The sequence below is a fragment of the Staurois parvus genome, unplaced genomic scaffold (assembly GCF_062004578.1).
Source record: "Staurois parvus isolate SC_StPar_1 unplaced genomic scaffold, SC_StPar_1.0 ptg000556l, whole genome shotgun sequence".
NCBI classification, from domain to species: domain Eukaryota; kingdom Metazoa; phylum Chordata; class Amphibia; order Anura; family Ranidae; genus Staurois; species Staurois parvus.
Genome location: NW_028318352.1, coordinates 164023 through 181145, shown reverse-complemented (window position 1 = coordinate 181145; position 17123 = coordinate 164023). Strand labels below are relative to the sequence as shown.

The following is a 17123-nucleotide window of genomic DNA, read 5'->3' as shown; positions in this document are numbered from 1 at the left end:
CCAAAGGTTCTTTGGTGGGGGGAGTGTGTAGCAGAAGATATTAATCCTGTCTCATGGCTGTGATCTGCTGACTGGCCTCTCCTGTGTAACCTGACACTTGCCCTGACACAGACAAAGCAGTGAGGGATTTCAGCCCCCCCTTTCTCCTCTCAGACTGTAAGAGAGTGAGAGAGCCAATTACAAGAGCCATTAAAGGAGCCAATGACAAGGACTCTGTCAAACAGGAAGTGCAGCTGCAAAGCATTGTGGACGATGCAGTCTTGAACAGAAATGGCCTTATAGGCTGATATGGAGATAGAATTACAAAAGAACTACAAAAGCCATCATGCTTGGAGAGAGGAGAGTGAATGGATCCATCTTGGGGTTTCTCCTAAGGAGAGGAGACTGCATGTGGCAGCAGAGAGATTGGACCTGGCAAAGAAATGCTTTTGGGCAGTGCACTGCATGCTTGGTGATCTGCATCAGCCAAGGGAACATCCAAACTGAGAGAAGTGGCTTACAGTACAGAGGCCATCCTGACAGTGTGAAGTGCTCATCCTGAGGTGACCAGAGGAGCCTGTCATTTCCAGGACGATCGTTTGGGCCTTTGTCACAGGATCTGGTGAGAGGGATTTTTCCCACTGTCAGATGACAGGAACACTGCACACATACTGCATCATACCTTGCTCAAATTCACCAGGCACTGGGTTGTGTAGATGGCCCTGCTGAACAGACACAGTATTCGCTTTGCTATACAAATACTGCCACTGGATTACAATTACACTTTAAGTGTTTAAGGAGTTTAAGTGCACCAACGAAAGTGGCTAGCTGAAGATCCCAACATTCATCCTGTTACCAACAGACTGAAGTTACTGGTGCCATACGTGCACGCGCATGCGTATTTAGGCCTCTATATTGCATGGTGTGGGAGGGAATAGCTTTACCTTGAAAGTAGCTATTAAGCATCATTTGGATACAGTGTTTGCCTATTGGGCTTGTGGTGTCGGGGGTTAGAAGGGAGAAGTTTGACACAATAGAGAGTCATTCTTCTGCCCTCCTCCTGCTTGGACATCATAGAGCTGAATCTATGTAGAGGAGGTAAATCCACTTTCAGGTTGCCATTTAAGTGTTTCCTCTGCTTTTGGGGTTATTTACGGTTGGAATCCCCTGAAAGCAGACTGAGTGTAAAAGTGAGTTATATTTCTTTCGGTCACAGTATTTGCTGTTCTCTTGATTCACCGAACGTATACCTGTTGTTAATGTTTATTACTTCCCATAGAGGTCTTACAGTAAAGCTGATCTACATGTTTTATTATAACATGTGTGCTTTTCATTGATCCTTGCACTTACACTATTGCCAGGTGTGCCAGTTGGGGCTGAGACAGTCCTTGGGGTTGAGAAGCAGAGTGGCGGAGTGAACAAACTTAAGCAGCCCCTACGGGGGTATCGCTACAGTTGCATGGACTCAAAAAGAACAATCTTATTTTCATTAGTCCACAAAATGTTGCACCATTTCTCTTTAGGCCAGTCAATGTGCTCTTTGGCAAATTGTAACCTCTTCAGCACGTCTTATTTTTAACAGTGGGACTTTGCGGGGGCTTCTTGGAGATAGCTTGGCTTCACATAGGCATCTTCTAATTGTAACAGTGCTCACAGGTAACTTTATACCTTCTTTGATCCTCCTGGAGCTGATTGTTGGCTGAGTCCTTGCCATTTTGGCTATTCTTCTATCCATTCGAATGGCAGTTTTTCGCTTTCTTCCACGTCTTTCAGGTTTTGGTTGCCATTTTAAAGCATTTGCGATCATTTTAGCTGAGCAGCCTATCATTTTCTGCACTTCTTTATATGTTTTCCCCTCTCCAATCAACTTTTTAATCAAGGTACGCTGTTCTTCTGAACAATGTCTCAAACGACCCATTTTCCTCAGAATTTCAGAGAGAAATGCACTGTAACCAGCATGTACAACATTTACTGCCTTCCTTCCTTAAATAAGGGCAATAATTGCCTCCTGTTTTTCAAAGGATGAATGACCTCATTAATAGAACTCCACACTGCTATTATTTTGAAAATGCCCCCTTTCAATAGTGATTCAATTACACAGAATCAGCAGCATGCATGTTATGACTGTTGGGTCTGTTGGATTTCTATTACTCTACTATTATTATTATTATACAGTATTTATAAAGCGCCAATAGTTCGCTCAGCGCTGTACATTACAAAGGGGGACAGAACATGTGACAGAACAATAACAATACAATGCAAAACATGAGGGGATCGAGGGCCCTGCTCTTTTGAGCTTACAATCTAGGAGGGAGGTGATGGTGGCACAGGAGGAGATAGCTGTGGGGGATGGGGTGGTAGGAAGAGTGGAGGAGGTTGACAAGTTAGCAGGGGGTGGGGTAGGCTTCCCTGAAGAGGTGGGTTTTCAGGGTGCGCCTAAAGGAGAGGAGAGTAGGTGATAATCTGATGGGTTGGGGCAGGGAGTTCCAGAGGATGGGTGACACCCTGGAGAAGTCCTGGAGGCGGGCATGGGAGGAGGAGACCAGGGAACTAGAGAGAAGGAGGTCTTGTGAGGAGCGGAGTGTGCGTGCTGGGTGGTACTTGGATATTAGGTCAGTGATGTAGTTCGGGGCAGTGTGGTGGACGGCTTTGTACGTCAGTGTTAGGATTTTGAATTTGATCCGTTGCGCAATCGGAAGCCAGTGGAGGGATTGGCAGAGGGGGTGGTGGAAATGGAGCGGTTGGAAAGGTGAATGAGTCTGGCAGCCGTATTTAGGATTGACTGAAGCGGGGATAGCCAGCGGCGAGGCAGGCCAGTAAGGAGGGAGTTGCAGTAATCAAGTCATAATATGATGAGGGAGTGGATGAGCTGTTTAGTGGTTTCTGGGGTTAGGAACGTGCGTATTTTGGCGATGTTGCGGAGGTGGAGTCTGCACAAGCTTTTCAAAGATTGGACTTGGGGCTGGAAGGATAGGTTGGAGTCCAGAATGACACCAAGTACTCTGGCCTGCGGGGCGGGTTTGATGGTGGCATTGTTGGATGTGATGGAGAAGTCAATGGGGGGTGGTGTCCAGGCTGGGGGGAAGACAAGAAACTTGGTTTTGGAGAGGTTCAGTTTAAGGAAGTGGAGTGACATCCAGTCTGATATGTAGGTGTGTGATTCGGGCGGAGACTGAGGTGGTGAGGTGGAGGGTTGAGAGATAGATTTGTGTGTTGTCGGCATATAGGTGGTAGTTGAAGCCGTGAGAGTGTATGAGTTGGCCTAGGGAGAAGGTGTAGATGGAGAAGAGAAGGGGCCCAAGGACGGAGCCTTGAGGGTCCCCAACAGAGAGGGGGAGAGAGGGGGAGGTGGTAGCATTATAGGTAACGCTGAAAGAGCGTTGTGACAGGTAGGATGAGAGCCAGGAGAGAGCAGAATCTCTGAGGCCAAGGGAGTGTAGTTTTTTGAGGAGGAGGTGGTGGTCGACTGTGTCGAAGGCCGCAGAGAGGTCAAGGAGTAGGAGCACTGAATAGTGGCCATTAGCTTTGGCGGTTAGCAGGTCGTTGGAGAGTTTGAGTAAGGCAGTTTTGGTGGAGTGTAGGGGACGGAAGCCGGACTGTAGGGGATCGAGGAGGTTGTTGTCGTTGAGGCAAGAGCTTAGGTGGGTGTAGACTAGGCGCTCGAGGAGTTTGGATGTAAATGCTGTCAGGGCAGGAGCCGAGGAACGGACAGGCAGGCCTAACAATGTAACGCACTGGCTGACGACAACCACCACCCACAGACCGAAGTCCCTCAGGGCGCGGAGTCTAAGTCCCAGGCTGCCCTTCACCAGGGCCCCTGATGGTGGGGATGGACTTGACGCAGCCAGGAACCAGGTCGCGGCCCCCGAGACACCTCAGCTGCGGTAATGGCCGCCGCCAATGGCGTGTAGCTGGTGGAAGAAACAAAAGAGTAGTCAGACAGGCCGGGGTCAACAACAACAGGACAAAACAGTACAGGACAGCAGACGAGAATCACAGGTCACGAGCCGGGTTCAGCAACAGAGGGTCAGATCAAAGGAGAATACAAAGAATAGTCAAGTCACAAGCCGAATCAGAATACCAGGAGAGTCAAGAGAGTCAGAACAGAGTAATAGTAACACAAAAACACAAGACACAAGTGCAAAGAGCATGTGCGGGCCACAGGCTTATATGTCATCAGCCACGCCCCTCTGGGGGGTGGACCTCAGAGACCTGAAGGCATAAAAAGGATTCCCATCATGCACAGCAGAATCCAAGATGGACGCCAGCACATGGAGTAACATAACCTCAGGGAAAAGGTAGGACCTTGACAAATGGGAGCAGGGAGATGGGTCTGAGGTTGTTCGGGTCATTGGGGTCCAGGGAGGGCTTTTTAAGTATGAGGGTGATGTGTGCATGTTTCAGAGGGGAGGGGAAAGTGCCGGAGGAGAGGGAGAGATTAAAGATGTGGGTGAGGGAGCGTACGATGGAGGGGGAAGGAGGTTGTAGGAGTTGTGAGGGAACAGGGTCGAGGGGGCAGGTGGTGAGGCGGGCATCAAAGAGGACCTTGGAGACTTCCTCGATGGTAGTAAGGTCAAAGGTGTGGAGTGTTGGGGGGGCTTCAATATGAGGAATGTAGGGTGGGGTGGAAGTGGAGGTCAGAGCAGTGGTGGGGCCGTGGGAGAGGGGTGATGAGGGGGTAGCTGAGTGAGGGGGAACGGGGTTGGAGGGAGTTTGAGCAGCGACGAAGTCCCTGCGGGTTATGTCGAGGGGGAGGGGGGATGAGGGGGTAGCTGAGTGAGAGGGGACGGGTTGAGAGGACGTGTGAGTTGCGGCGATGTCCTTGCGAATTGTGTCAATCTTGTTTTTGAAGTGATTGGCAATCTCAAGGGCGGTGAGTGAGATGCTGGGTGGAGGTGGGGGTGGCGAGAGTAGAGAGTTGAAGGTGGAGAAGAGTCGGCGAGGATTGGAGGAGAGGGCCTTGATGAGGGTCAGGAAGTAGGCTTGTTTGGCTGCATGGAGGGAGGAGGTGTAGGTGTGGAAGGCAGATTTGTAGCGGGTGAAGGCTTGTTGGGATTTGGTTTTGCGCCATAGTCGCTCCAGGGCACGACTGTGTCGTTTGAGGGTTTTGGTGTGATCAGTCTGCCAGGGCTGGAGCGGTCGGGGTCTGATGTTGCGTGTGGTTAAAGGCGCTAGTGAGTCAAGGGCTGTTGACAGCGCGTTGTTGTAGGCAGTCATAGCCAAGTTGGGGCAGGACAGGGGGAGGATGCTGTCGTGGAGTTGATCAGCTGCAGAGTGGAGGGGGGCAGGGTTAAGGTTGCGGAGGTTACGGCTGGTAGTAGTGTGACATTTGGAGGGGTAGGCATTGGAGGATGAGGAGATAGAGAAGGTAATCAGGTTGTGGTCAGAGAGAGGGAAGGGGGTGTTAGTGAGGTTGTGGGGAGCGCAGCGGTTGGAGAAGACAAGATCAAGGATATTACCGTCGGAGTGGGTGGTGGATTGTGTGCACTGTGCAAGTGCAAAGGAGGAGGTTAAGTGGAGGAGATGGGATGTGTCCGGGTTGTCGAGATTGACAGGGATGTTGAAATCCCCAAGGATGATGGTGGGTAGCTCAGAGGAGAGGAAGAAGGGTAGCCAGGAGAAAAAGTCATCCAGGAAGCGGGATATGGATCCAGGAGGCCGGTATATCACAGCAATCTTCAGGGGGGTTGGGGAGAATAGTCGGACACAGTGGGCCTCAAAGGAGGAGAAGGATAGAGAGGGGGGGTTTGGGAGGACTTGGAAGGTGCTCTGCGGTGACAGGAGCACCGCAGTAAATTATTTGCCATGTAGAAATATCATTTCTACCAAAAACAGTGCTTGATCAGGTTAGTGATGTCTGACTGCTATTATTTTGAACACGACTGTATATATATATATATATATATATATATATATATATATATATATATATATATTTATTTTCAAGTGATATTTGCTAATGTAGTATTCTAAATGGGAATGATTTAGAACAGGGGTCTCCAAACCTTCTTAACAAAGGGGCATTTTACTGTCCTGCAGACTTTAGGGGGACCAGACTGTGCCCAGTGAGATAAAACAATGCCCCATCTTTGATAATAGTGGGAGAAATAGTTGGTGTTAGTTGGAGGAATGGCCCCCCATTGTTGGTGTCAGTGGGAGGAATAGTGCACCATTTTTTGTGTCAGTGGAAGAAATAATGGCCTGTTAGTGTCATTTCCAGGAATTATGTCCCATTGCTGGTGGCAGTGGCAGAAATTATGTCCCATCATTGGTGTCAGTGACAGGAATTATGCCCCATTGTTGGTGTCAGTGGCAGGAATAATGCCTCAAGGGCCAGTTAAAGTCAAGGAAAGGACCGCATCCGCCTGCAGTTTGGAGACCACTGATTTGGAATATAAACATGGAAGCTGCCAAGGCTGACTTGCTTTTGAAGGTGCAAGCTCTGGAACTATAACAATCCTGGATACTAAATATCCCCACATGTGATCATCATGTCAGTGACTCAAATAGTAAATACCTCAGAGCATGCACATTCAAAAACAAGTCAGGTTCCTTTTAACGTAAATTAATTTGCAAAGAGCAAGTTTCTTAAGCTAAACATCTGAAAACATTGCAAAATCTGGCTAATAAAGTCCATTACAACATGGTGGGATCTAGTGCACATACAGTAGATATGACAGCTATGCAGTTTAAAAAGGTTATTAACAACTTTCAGATATCTACAGAAAATGGCTTTGTGTCATACACAGGTACAATATATGGTATCATACCTACAGGACTCTGGAAATACAGTGCTCAGCATAAATGAGTACACCTCAACAGATTTGTCAGAAAACCTTTAAATTCTTTTCAGAATCAACATTTTCTATGGGATACTTTACTACAAAATACTGCCACAAATGTGGGTCATTGATTGCAAACAAGTTTTGTTAATTGCGCACACAAAAAAGTATTTTTCCTAACAAATTCATTGAAGACAATGTTGCAAAAAATGAATACACCCCAATGAAAGTCTTAGGAGCAATGCTACATTTTAGACAACAAAATCCTAATTAACAAGAATTCAACTACAGGTGAGTCTAATTATTCATTAAACAGGCGTCCAGCAGACAACTGATTTATAAAAGGCCGTTACTTAACAAAGAAAACCCCTTCCCATTTCAGGCTTTCAGCAATAACACCACATGGAAAAGAAATGTCACAAGGCTTCAGAAAGAAAATAATTTGTTTACACAAGAAAGGTGAAGGCTACAAGAAGATCAGCAAAGCTTTACTTATCAGTCAGAATACTGTAGCAAAGGTGATACAAAAATGTAACTATAATGGAACTGCAACCATCTCACAGAGATGTCCAGACCGTCCACGGAAGTTAACACCTCGACAGGAGCGTCTTCTGATGAGAAGGGTTGAAGAAAATCACCATGCAAGTTCACTGCCATTAGCTAAAGAAGTAGAATGCCAAACTGGGATGATTGTTTCCCGTGACACAATACGGCGTACACTGCAAAGGAGTGGCATGCATGGGTGTCATCCATGAAGGAAGCCTCTCCTTCAACCCATGCACAAAAAAGCCTGCCTAGAATTTGCCAGGGCCCATGCTGAAAAAGAAGATTAGTGGGACTCTGTACTGAGTGATGAGACCAATGTTTTTGCAATTGATGGCTTCAAATCTGTATGGCGTCGCCAAGGTGAGAAGTACAAAGAAAAATGTATGGTGCCTACAGTGAAACATGGTGGTGGCAGTGTCCTTCTGTGGGGCAGCATGAGTGCTGCTGGTGTTAGGGAGCTGCATTTCATTGGTGGTATGAATTCACAGATGTACTGCTCTAAATTGAAAGAGAAGATGCTACCATCACTCCGTGCCCTTGGTTGCCGTGTACTTTTTCCACATGACAATGATCCAAAACACACATCTAAGGTCACTGTTGTATTTCTGAAGAAGAACAGAGGGAAAGATATTTATTGACTAAGTATGTGACCTTATCTGAACCCAATCGAACACCTATGGGGAATTATGAAGATTCAAGTTGAGCATCACTCTGCATCCAGCATCCAGGCTCTAAAAGAGGTTGTTCCTGAAGAATGGAAAAAGATGTTGCAATATGTCACCAACTTGTTCATTTCATGCCTAGAAGACTTGGTGCTGTCCTTACAAATCATGGAGGTAATACAAAATACTAGATGTAGTAGTTTTTGTTGTGGGGTGTATTCATTTTTGCATCACCTAATTTGAGTAAAACTGAAGATTTTGTAATCTAAGTTATATTATTAACCTTACTTTCATGTTTTGAGCTAAACAAATGTTCTATAAAACTCAGTTTTGTCAAAATTTTGGAAATTGTTCTTGTGTTCATTAAGATATAGATTAAAATCTTACTTTTCAAAAGGGGTGTACTCATTTATGCTGAGCACTGTACGTGATGGGGCAGTATCATGCTAATACAGCTATCTTTGATGAACCATGTGCTAACATCAGTATGTTTTTATCCAGCCTCTTAAGTAATTTGCCATGTACAAACATCTTCAACATTTGCAAAGCTCTTTGGTGCCATAGCACACATCTCTTTAAAAGGAAACGTTGGTGCATCCACAGTGTTACATTGTTACTCCCAATGTTTCTCAAACCAAAAAACCCTAAACTGCTGACATACTGTAAAACTCGACATAAAGTAGTATTAAATCCTCTTTTAGTTTTTTACTTAAGCTCATTGAGCACAGTAAAATAATCATTCTAAAGCAAACTATGCATTAAAAAAATCTTCGCCCAGCACTTGCAGTTTACAACTTCTAGTGCTGCTGAGAGAGCATTTGTTGTCTTACCTTTGGTTCTAACTTATGCAGATTTCAGTACGTTTAACAGTTTGCAGAAATGCAATTTACAGTCAATTTAACATGGTTTCTTATGGATCTCTTCACATCTGTGTGCTTTGAGCCGATGTGTTTTTTGGAAAGGGTCAGGGGCTTTTTTTTCCACAGCAGATTACGTTTTGCCTGTAATAGACTTCAATGGACCAGCACCAAAGTGTTGTGTTTTTCCTGTGTTTTGTGTGCGTGGGGGGGTTGCTAATAGGAAAGCATGAGAGTTCTGCTCGATGCAACTTTACACTTTCTGGCACTCAAGTTGCATCAAAGTTGAATCACAGTATTGCAGGAACCTTTATGTGTCCAAAATTGCATGTTAGGGTTAAGGGCTATGGTTAGGGTTAAATGTTAGGGTTCCCTAAGGGGTAGGATCAGGGTTAAATGTTAGGGTTAAGGGCTAGGGGTTAGGGTTAAATGTTAAAGTTATGGGCTACGATTACGGTTAAATGTTAGGATTAAGGGCTAGGGTTAGGGTTAAATGTTAAAGTTAGGGTTAAGGGCTAGGATTAGGGTTAAATGTTAGAGTTAAGGGCTGGGGTTAGGGTTAAATGTTAAGGTTAAGGGCTAGGATTAGGGTTAAATGTTAGGGTTAAGGTTAAATGTTAGGGTTAAGGGCTAGGATTAGTATTAAATGTTAAAGTTAGGGTTATGGGCTAGGGTTAGGGTTAAGGGCTAGGGTAAAGGTTAAGGGCTAGGGTTAGGGTTAAATGTTAAAGTTAGGGTTAAGGGCTGGGGTTAGGGTTAAATGTTAAGGTTAGGGGCTAGGATTAGAGTTAAATGTTAGGGTTAAGGGTTAGGGTTAAATGTTAGGATTAAGGTCTAGGATAAGGATTACATGTTAAAGTACAGGTTATGGGCTAGGGTTAGGGTTAAGGGCTAGGATTAGGGTTAAATATTAAAGTTAGGGTTAAGGGATAGGATTCGGGTTAAATGTTAGGGTTAAGGGCTGGGGTTAGGGTTAAATGTTAAGGTTAAGGGCTAGGATTAGGGTTAAATGTTAGGGTTAAGGGCTAGGGTTAAATGTTAGGGTTAAGGGCTAGGGTTAGGATTAAATGTTAAGGTTAAGGGCTACCCTTAACTCCAATCCTAATCCTAGCCACTAACCCTAACATGTGACTGGACACATAAAGGTTCCTGTACTACTGTGATGCGACTTTGATGGTACATGAGTGCCAGAGAGTGTAAAGTCACATCAAAGTAGCATCAAAGTCACACTACATAAACAGAACTGTCATGCTTTTCTATTAGCCAACCCCCCCCCCCCCACAAAACGCATTAAAAAAGCATTAAAAATGCGTATTCAAAAACACAAAACGCAGAAACCGCAATCTGCATAGATGTGAGCCTAGCCTTATTGCTGCTAGCCTGAACATTTGGTCATAACAGGTAAGAGTTAACAGTGGACAGGGCGGAGCAAAGGATTGCCATGCCATCCTAGGCCATGGGGCTCTGTGTTTCTATCCATGCAACATTGATGGAGACACAACTCTAGTCACTGCATGCAAAGGTGACACCATAGGATGCTGCAAGAGAAAGGAGCCACCTGAAAACCTGAGGCAACAGTCATGGCACCAGCCTAAACTGGAACACAGGCAAGGATTAAAAGATAAAAAGCCGTATATTCAGTAAATGATTAAATCAGTTGCTCAAGTGCTTAAAAACTGTGGCTTTATTGTCACTTTAAGCCACATGATAATGATTCCAGTCTGCGTTAGCCAATTAAGGAATTGTAAAACCTCTAGTGTAATGTTTATCACTATTTAAATTATCCCAAAATCTAAAGGCTTTGTATTTACTAAACACATATGGACATCTCAATCCACTCATATTTCCACCTCACACTCATACACACCAAGCAGAAATGCTGAGCAGTCAAGGAATGTCCTTTATAAAACTGTGAGTGAGTGTTCATCAAAAAGTATGGCTTTATTACAGGTAGAATAATCATTATGTTTATTTTACATTGACCCAAACATAGAATAGTATGCACAATGTGAAAAGTTACAATTGGTCCTGGGCAAGATATAGCACAGACAAAATATGTAATCATTACATTTTAAGAGCATCCAAAGAGGTATGTTTGAAACACTGCATAAGTACACTTAACTGCTTGACCCCCAACAGTGGCCAAGCATATCTGTTTATATACTGAACATACCCAAATTTTTGGGTAAAATTGAAAATATTGCCTGTAAATAAATACACTGCTTTAGAAAAGCTTGTGTTAAAAATATAAATATTTATTTCTTGTTTTCTGCTTCAATTAATATACTAAAAATTAACTATAGTAAACTGATAATATACAGTACACTCAATAACCAGCTATATTCTAGTTTGACCTACCTTGTCATCTTAACCAGCTATTTTCTATTTTGACCCAACTTGCCATCTTAACCAACTATTATCTAGTTTCAACCAACTTGCTAGCTCCCTAAATTATTATTTTTAATCCAAAATGTTACTGTGTTAAATATCCAAGGTCTTCACTTGTTGACGTTTCAGAAAACCATAACTGGAATGGATTTAAATAAAGCTCATATACATAATAAAATAAAAATATCAATGTATATATATTCCACGAGACCTAAAAGGAAACTCCCTCTGTGAATAAGTGCTTATGAGTACATATTCAGTTGCAAACAGAGGTTTATGTGGTTGGATAAAGTATCAACATCACCTACCGAACATCTCATTAAACCAAATGCATATGAACTAGTCTTTTTGTACAATGAGTACCTGTAGATACAAAATTAGGATGTCCTGGATACATTCTTTGGTAAAATATTTAATGAAGTTACAAAAAGTGTTTTACTGTAAAAAAAAAGTTGACATTATGAAAGGGGGAACTGTCAAACACTTTACCAAAATTATTTGTGTGCTGCCATAAGCTACCATTGGACACCTGCTTACTTTTTAACATGTGTACAGCTTTTCAGATGTGTATAACCCTTTAAATGAAATGAATGTTCATTAAATAAGTGTCAGTTCTTCACAGTGCCTGCTTCCGGAGTACTACAAGCATGGAACATGAATGCAAACAAACATAAGTGTAATATTGGGAACAAATAGTTTGCAACATATCTTCTTTTAAATGCGATATACATTTACAGTTGTACATGCTTCTACATTGCAATATGAGCTACATTGCATTTGTATATCAGTTTTGTTGTCCACTTTAGAAGAAAGAATTCACAATGTAAAACCAGAACTACCATTGATATTGCCTTCCAATAGTTTGTAAAACATAAGCACCACAGTTTACCTCCCAGTGCCATTTTAGATCATGAAAATTATACCTGACTTCAAGGTTGATTATCTGCTGTTATAAGACAGATGCGCAACAGTTTTCTTGTCTTTATAATAATACTGTCATGCTGCATTAAACTCCACATGGTTGTGTGTCTGGAGCCTGCTGTGATTCTTGACTATCACACGGATTATTGGCTGTTGTTCCACACTCAGTTGGAGTGGGATTCACTTCTTCTTTTCCACTTACTTCTTCTGGGGGACTTGGGACTTCTGCTTTAGCTTCAGCTGGGGCTTCCTGAGAGTCACCCGCAGGTTGAGATTCTTGTGTAGGATCAGCTATTACCTCCTGAGAATCACTTGTGGGTTTAGTTTCTTCTATTGGTTCGGCTGGAGCCTCCTGAGAATTATCTATAGGCTTAGCTTCTTCTGGTGAACCAGGTGATGCCTCCTCTACTTTGTTCCCAGAAGTTTCCTCTTGGGGTTTTGAACTCTCAGGGGACTTTTCACTAGTGGCTACCTGTGGATTTTCTTTATGGGAAAGCTCGCAAGGCTTTTGAGATCCTTCACAATTTTTTTGCTCTTTAATACTACAACCCTTGGTTGGAGACTTAAGGTTCTGAGCAGCATTAAGGATATCAGCTTGTAGCTGGTTGCTTGAACCTACCACTTCTTCAACCTTTTCATCATGGGGTTTCTCAGGAATCTCATTAAAAGCACTAATACCTCCATTTTTGTCATCATGGTTAACATACTCTTTTGGTGCAAAAGATGAAGGATAATAAGCAGATGCTTTGTGTCTGTGACTCATGATCACTGCAGCACACATAATAAATATAAGCAGGGCAACCATAGAACCTACCACAATTACAAGCAGCATGTACTCCTTAAAAAACTGTTTTATATTTTCCAAGACATTTAAGGAAGTGGTTGTGCCATTTACATTCTTCACAGAGTTCTCTGTAGTAGATCCAACAATGTCATAGCTCTGAGTATTGGAAACAATCACTGTCCCATCATCAGCTCCACTTCCATACTCAGGTTCAGTGGTGTATCGAGCCAGGGATACAGAATACGTTAAGAACAGCAGCACACATAAGGTCAAAAAGTGTGCCATCTTTCTGTGGAAGTTCAGTATCTGTAAAAACAATAGCTGACATATCATGTCTGGAAAGCCAAGTTTTGCAGAGAATAAAAACAGTAACTATGTACCTAAAATAACAACAAATATGTACTGGGATTGATTAAAACTGGAGAGTGAAAAATCTGGTGCAGCTGTGCATTGTAGCCAATCAGCTTCTAACTGCAGCTTGTTCAGTTAAACTTTGACAATAAAACCTGGAAGCTGATTGGTTTCTAACTTGTATCAGATTTTGCACTCTCCAGCTTTAGTAAATCAATCCCACTGTATAATAACATAAAACACAGATCCTCCTTTGAACGAATAAAAGTAAGGCAGATATGGATATATGCAAAGAAAATCTGTTTTTATATATTTAAATAGTACAGGGGCAGCACAGTGGCTTAGTGGTTAGCACTTCTGCTTGGCAGCACCATGCTATGCCACTACCTGCCTGGAGTTTGCATGTTCTCCCTGTGCCTGTGTGGGTTTCCTCCCACACTCAAAAGACATGTTGGTAGGTTAATTGGTTTCTGTCTAAATTGGCCCCAGTATGTGTGAATGTGAGTTAGGTTGTAAGCTCCTCGAGGGCAGGGACTGACGTGAATGTACAATGTATATGTAAAGCGCTGCGTAAATTGATGGCGCTATATAAGTACCAATAATAATAATATTAATAATACATTTTATATATATATATATATATATATATATATACTGAAAGCATCTGTTTTTTTTAATCTTTTCATCACATTTCATGGCAAAAGCAAACATGAATTTGAAGTAGTAAATATAGGAAGAACGTTTACAAGATTCTACACAAGCAGTTTATGCCATGTAAAGCAATGTGTTTTTAGATGCATTGCAAGTTCAAAGTTAACTAGACTTTTCAAATATACATACGAACAATGCTTTTTAGACTCCTTAATCAATTTCACATATCTCAGTTGTAAAAATAGATTTGGCATTTGTATAAACTCAACTCACGCAGAACAATATCATGGACAATTATGTAGTTGTGTCTCCTCTCATATTCTCTTACTATCCTCTCACATAAAGCAAGGGTTAAACTTGTACTGCTGGATAATAAGGAACTTTCGCACTGGATGGTTGAGCTATCACACTGGATCCAAGTGAGGCTGGGTGAGCTATCACTGGATCCAAGTGAGGCTGGGAGAGCTTTCACACTGTAATCAAGTGAGGCTGGGTGAGCTATCACACTGGATCCAAGTGAGGCTGGGTGAGCTTTCACACTGGATCCAAGTGAGGCTGGGTGAGCTTTCACACTGGATCCAAGTGAGGCTGGGTGAGCTTTCACACTGGATCCAAGTGAGGCTGGGTGAGCTTTCACACTGGTTCCAAGTGAGGCTGGGTGAGCATTCACACTGGATCCAAGTGAGGCTGGGTGAGCTTCCACACTGGATCCGAGTGAGGCTGGGTGAGCTTTCCCATTGGATCCAAGTGAGGCTGGGTGAGCTTTTACAATGGATCCAAGTGAGTCTGAGTGAGCTTTCACACTGGATCCAAGTGAGGCTGGGTGAGCTTCCACACTGGATCCGAGTGAGGCTGGGTGAGCTTTCCCATTGGATCCAAGTGAGGCTGGGTGAGCTTTTACAATGGATCCAAGTGAGTCTGAGTGAGCTTTCACACTGGATCCAAGTGAGGCTGGGTGAGCTTTCACATTGGATCCAAGTGAGGCTGGGTGAGCTTTCACACTGAATCCAAGTGAGGCTGGGTGAGCTTTCACACTGGATCCAAGTGAGGCTGGGTGAGCTTTCACACTGGATCCAAGTGAGGCTGGGTGAGCTTTCACACTGGATCCAAGTGAGGCTGGGTGAACTTTCACACTGGATCCAAGTGAGGCTGGGTGAGCTTTCACACTGGATCCAACTTTGAAATTGTGTGACTTCATTTGAAGTCGCACAATTTCAACTTTGGATGGCATTGCGACTTCATAGACATCTGTGCAACTTCAGGCACAGATGTCTATGCAAGTCACACCCCAAATCAGGAATTGTAGTGCAGGAAATACTTTTCTAATCAGCACAACTCCGACAAAGTCGGAGTCGCACAGATTAGAACAGTTCCATTGCTGATCATTGCATGCTATTTGTAATGCGATTTGAACAGTCAAATTGTATGACAATTCGCATCAGTGTGAACCAGGGCTTAGTCCAGCAATGGATATATGCAAACTGCATTTATGTGCAAAATAAGGACATTTAACCCTTGCAGTACCTATTGTTCTTAAAATCAAAGTAAAAAAACATAGGATGTACTGTAGCTATATTTTACTGAAATTTAGATGTCAAAGTCTATATATCTTTTTTTTTTTTTTTTGTAATGTTAAAAACATTTTATACTGAGCCAAAAAAATGAAGTACATAAAGAGCAGCAGCAAATCCTGTACTATCCCTTAAAACATGATGCAGAGGTTGGAGACCTGCCCCCTTGTGTGTGCCTACCACATCTGGGCTCCGTCTGCCTCTTTGTTATAAAGTTCAGTCTCCAGGGACTCCAGATCCCAGGCTCACAGGTTAGAAAGGAGAAAATGTTCCACATCTGGAGGAAACACTAGTAAACTCAAGAGGTGGGTCTTGCTTTTTTCTAAGTTCAGCTTTTCTGCTCAAAAAATAAAAGCTCTCCAGGAGGACCATTAAGTAACACACAAATCACATTTTATAAACAGAATACATAAGTGATCTAACAAAGGCAAATATGGCTGCTGCCATAGCAACCATTCAGATACATGTTAGCTTTGCTTTTCTAACTTGTGCTTCATAAATGACAGCTGAAACCCGATTGCTGTGGTCAATAGCTTCATCATCAAAATGGCATCTAAACCCAGAAATGATCATATTGAAACACAATGCAAACTTCAATACAATTGAACACACGTAGATAAATTAACAAAATTCAGATGACTGTTATAGACAGTAATATATGGGGAGAATATAAACACATTATATACCAGCATTAACTATAACAGACACTGAAACTAAATAATAATTAACTGGTGCTTTCACATATAAAAGTATGCAGAATATAGTTAGTTACATTAATACTGTTTATAAAATATTGTGGATATTAACACTCTTTATGCGCCCAAGGATTTCCTAAAAAGGTTAAAAGTATACCTCTAAAAGGCTTCTTACCAACTGCTCTTAAATTCCAGATCGTAAAGAAAATTGCCTGCAAGCTACACGCCAGCTGTGTCTCAGGACGCGTAAGTGAAAAATTAAGAAGAAAAAAAAAATGCAGCTAAACGTATACACTTAGGACTTTCACTATGGCCGTGTGATTTGTTATAGGCAACAAGTTAGAGGAGGGAGAGTTTGGTAACTTACTGTTGTGTCCCAAGCTTGTAATTTCCTGCAGACTCTACTGCTGAGATAGCCTGTCTCCTAACTCAGTCTAATGCAGACTGTTTTCATTAAGGAAAAGAGAAGAGGGGGGCAAGCTCAGCCCTTAAAATAAAATCCCTCCTGCCTTTTCTGTGCATCCTTCTGGATCCAGAGGCGGGGATATTTAACCCCATCACTATTGAGGGGGCTACAATGGTCACATTTTGGGCCAGGAATGTATCATTTTTTTTACTGGAATCAACCTTTTGTGCATAAACATATGCTGTTGTACACTGGTCAAAAAAATTTAAAGGAACACTTTGAAAACACATCAGATCTCAATGGGGAAAAATATCATGCTGGATATCTATACTGATATGGACTGGGTAATGTGTTAGGAACATAAGGATGCCCCATCCTTTGATGGAAATGAAAATGATCAATCTACAGAGGACTGAATTCAAAGACACCCTGAAAATCAAAGTGAAAAAATTATGCAGCAGGCTAGTCCATTTTGTTGAAATGTCATTGCAGCAACTCAAAGTGGTACTCAGTAGTTTGTATGGCCCCCA

At 42.7% G+C, this 17123-nt stretch overlaps 1 protein-coding gene across 2 annotated transcripts; it reads right to left on the bottom strand.

Moving 5' to 3' along the window:
• Positions 1-10742: 10742 nt before the first annotated feature.
• TMEM119 (transmembrane protein 119) lies at positions 10743-16700 on the bottom strand. 2 transcript variants are annotated; one of them, XM_089691212.1, is made up of 2 exons: positions 16555-16700; positions 10743-13225 (listed from the first exon to the last, which is right to left on the bottom strand). In XM_089691212.1, the coding sequence occupies exon 2, from the start codon at positions 13202-13204 to the stop codon at positions 12221-12223; it is 984 nt and encodes a 327-aa protein (XP_089547338.1). In that variant the 5' UTR covers positions 13205-13225; positions 16555-16700; the 3' UTR covers positions 10743-12220. The 2 variants fall into 2 exon arrangements, with proteins under 2 accessions (XP_089547338.1, XP_089547339.1); XM_089691213.1 differs by lacking the exon at positions 16555-16700 and adding an exon at positions 16363-16489.
• Positions 16701-17123: the final 423 nt, after the last annotated feature.

Excerpts from the sequence above, each read along its gene's own strand:
- TMEM119 (XM_089691212.1), bottom strand. The coding sequence starts at position 13,204 with ATGGCACACTTTTTGACCTTATGTGTGCTGCTGTTCTTAACGTATTCT.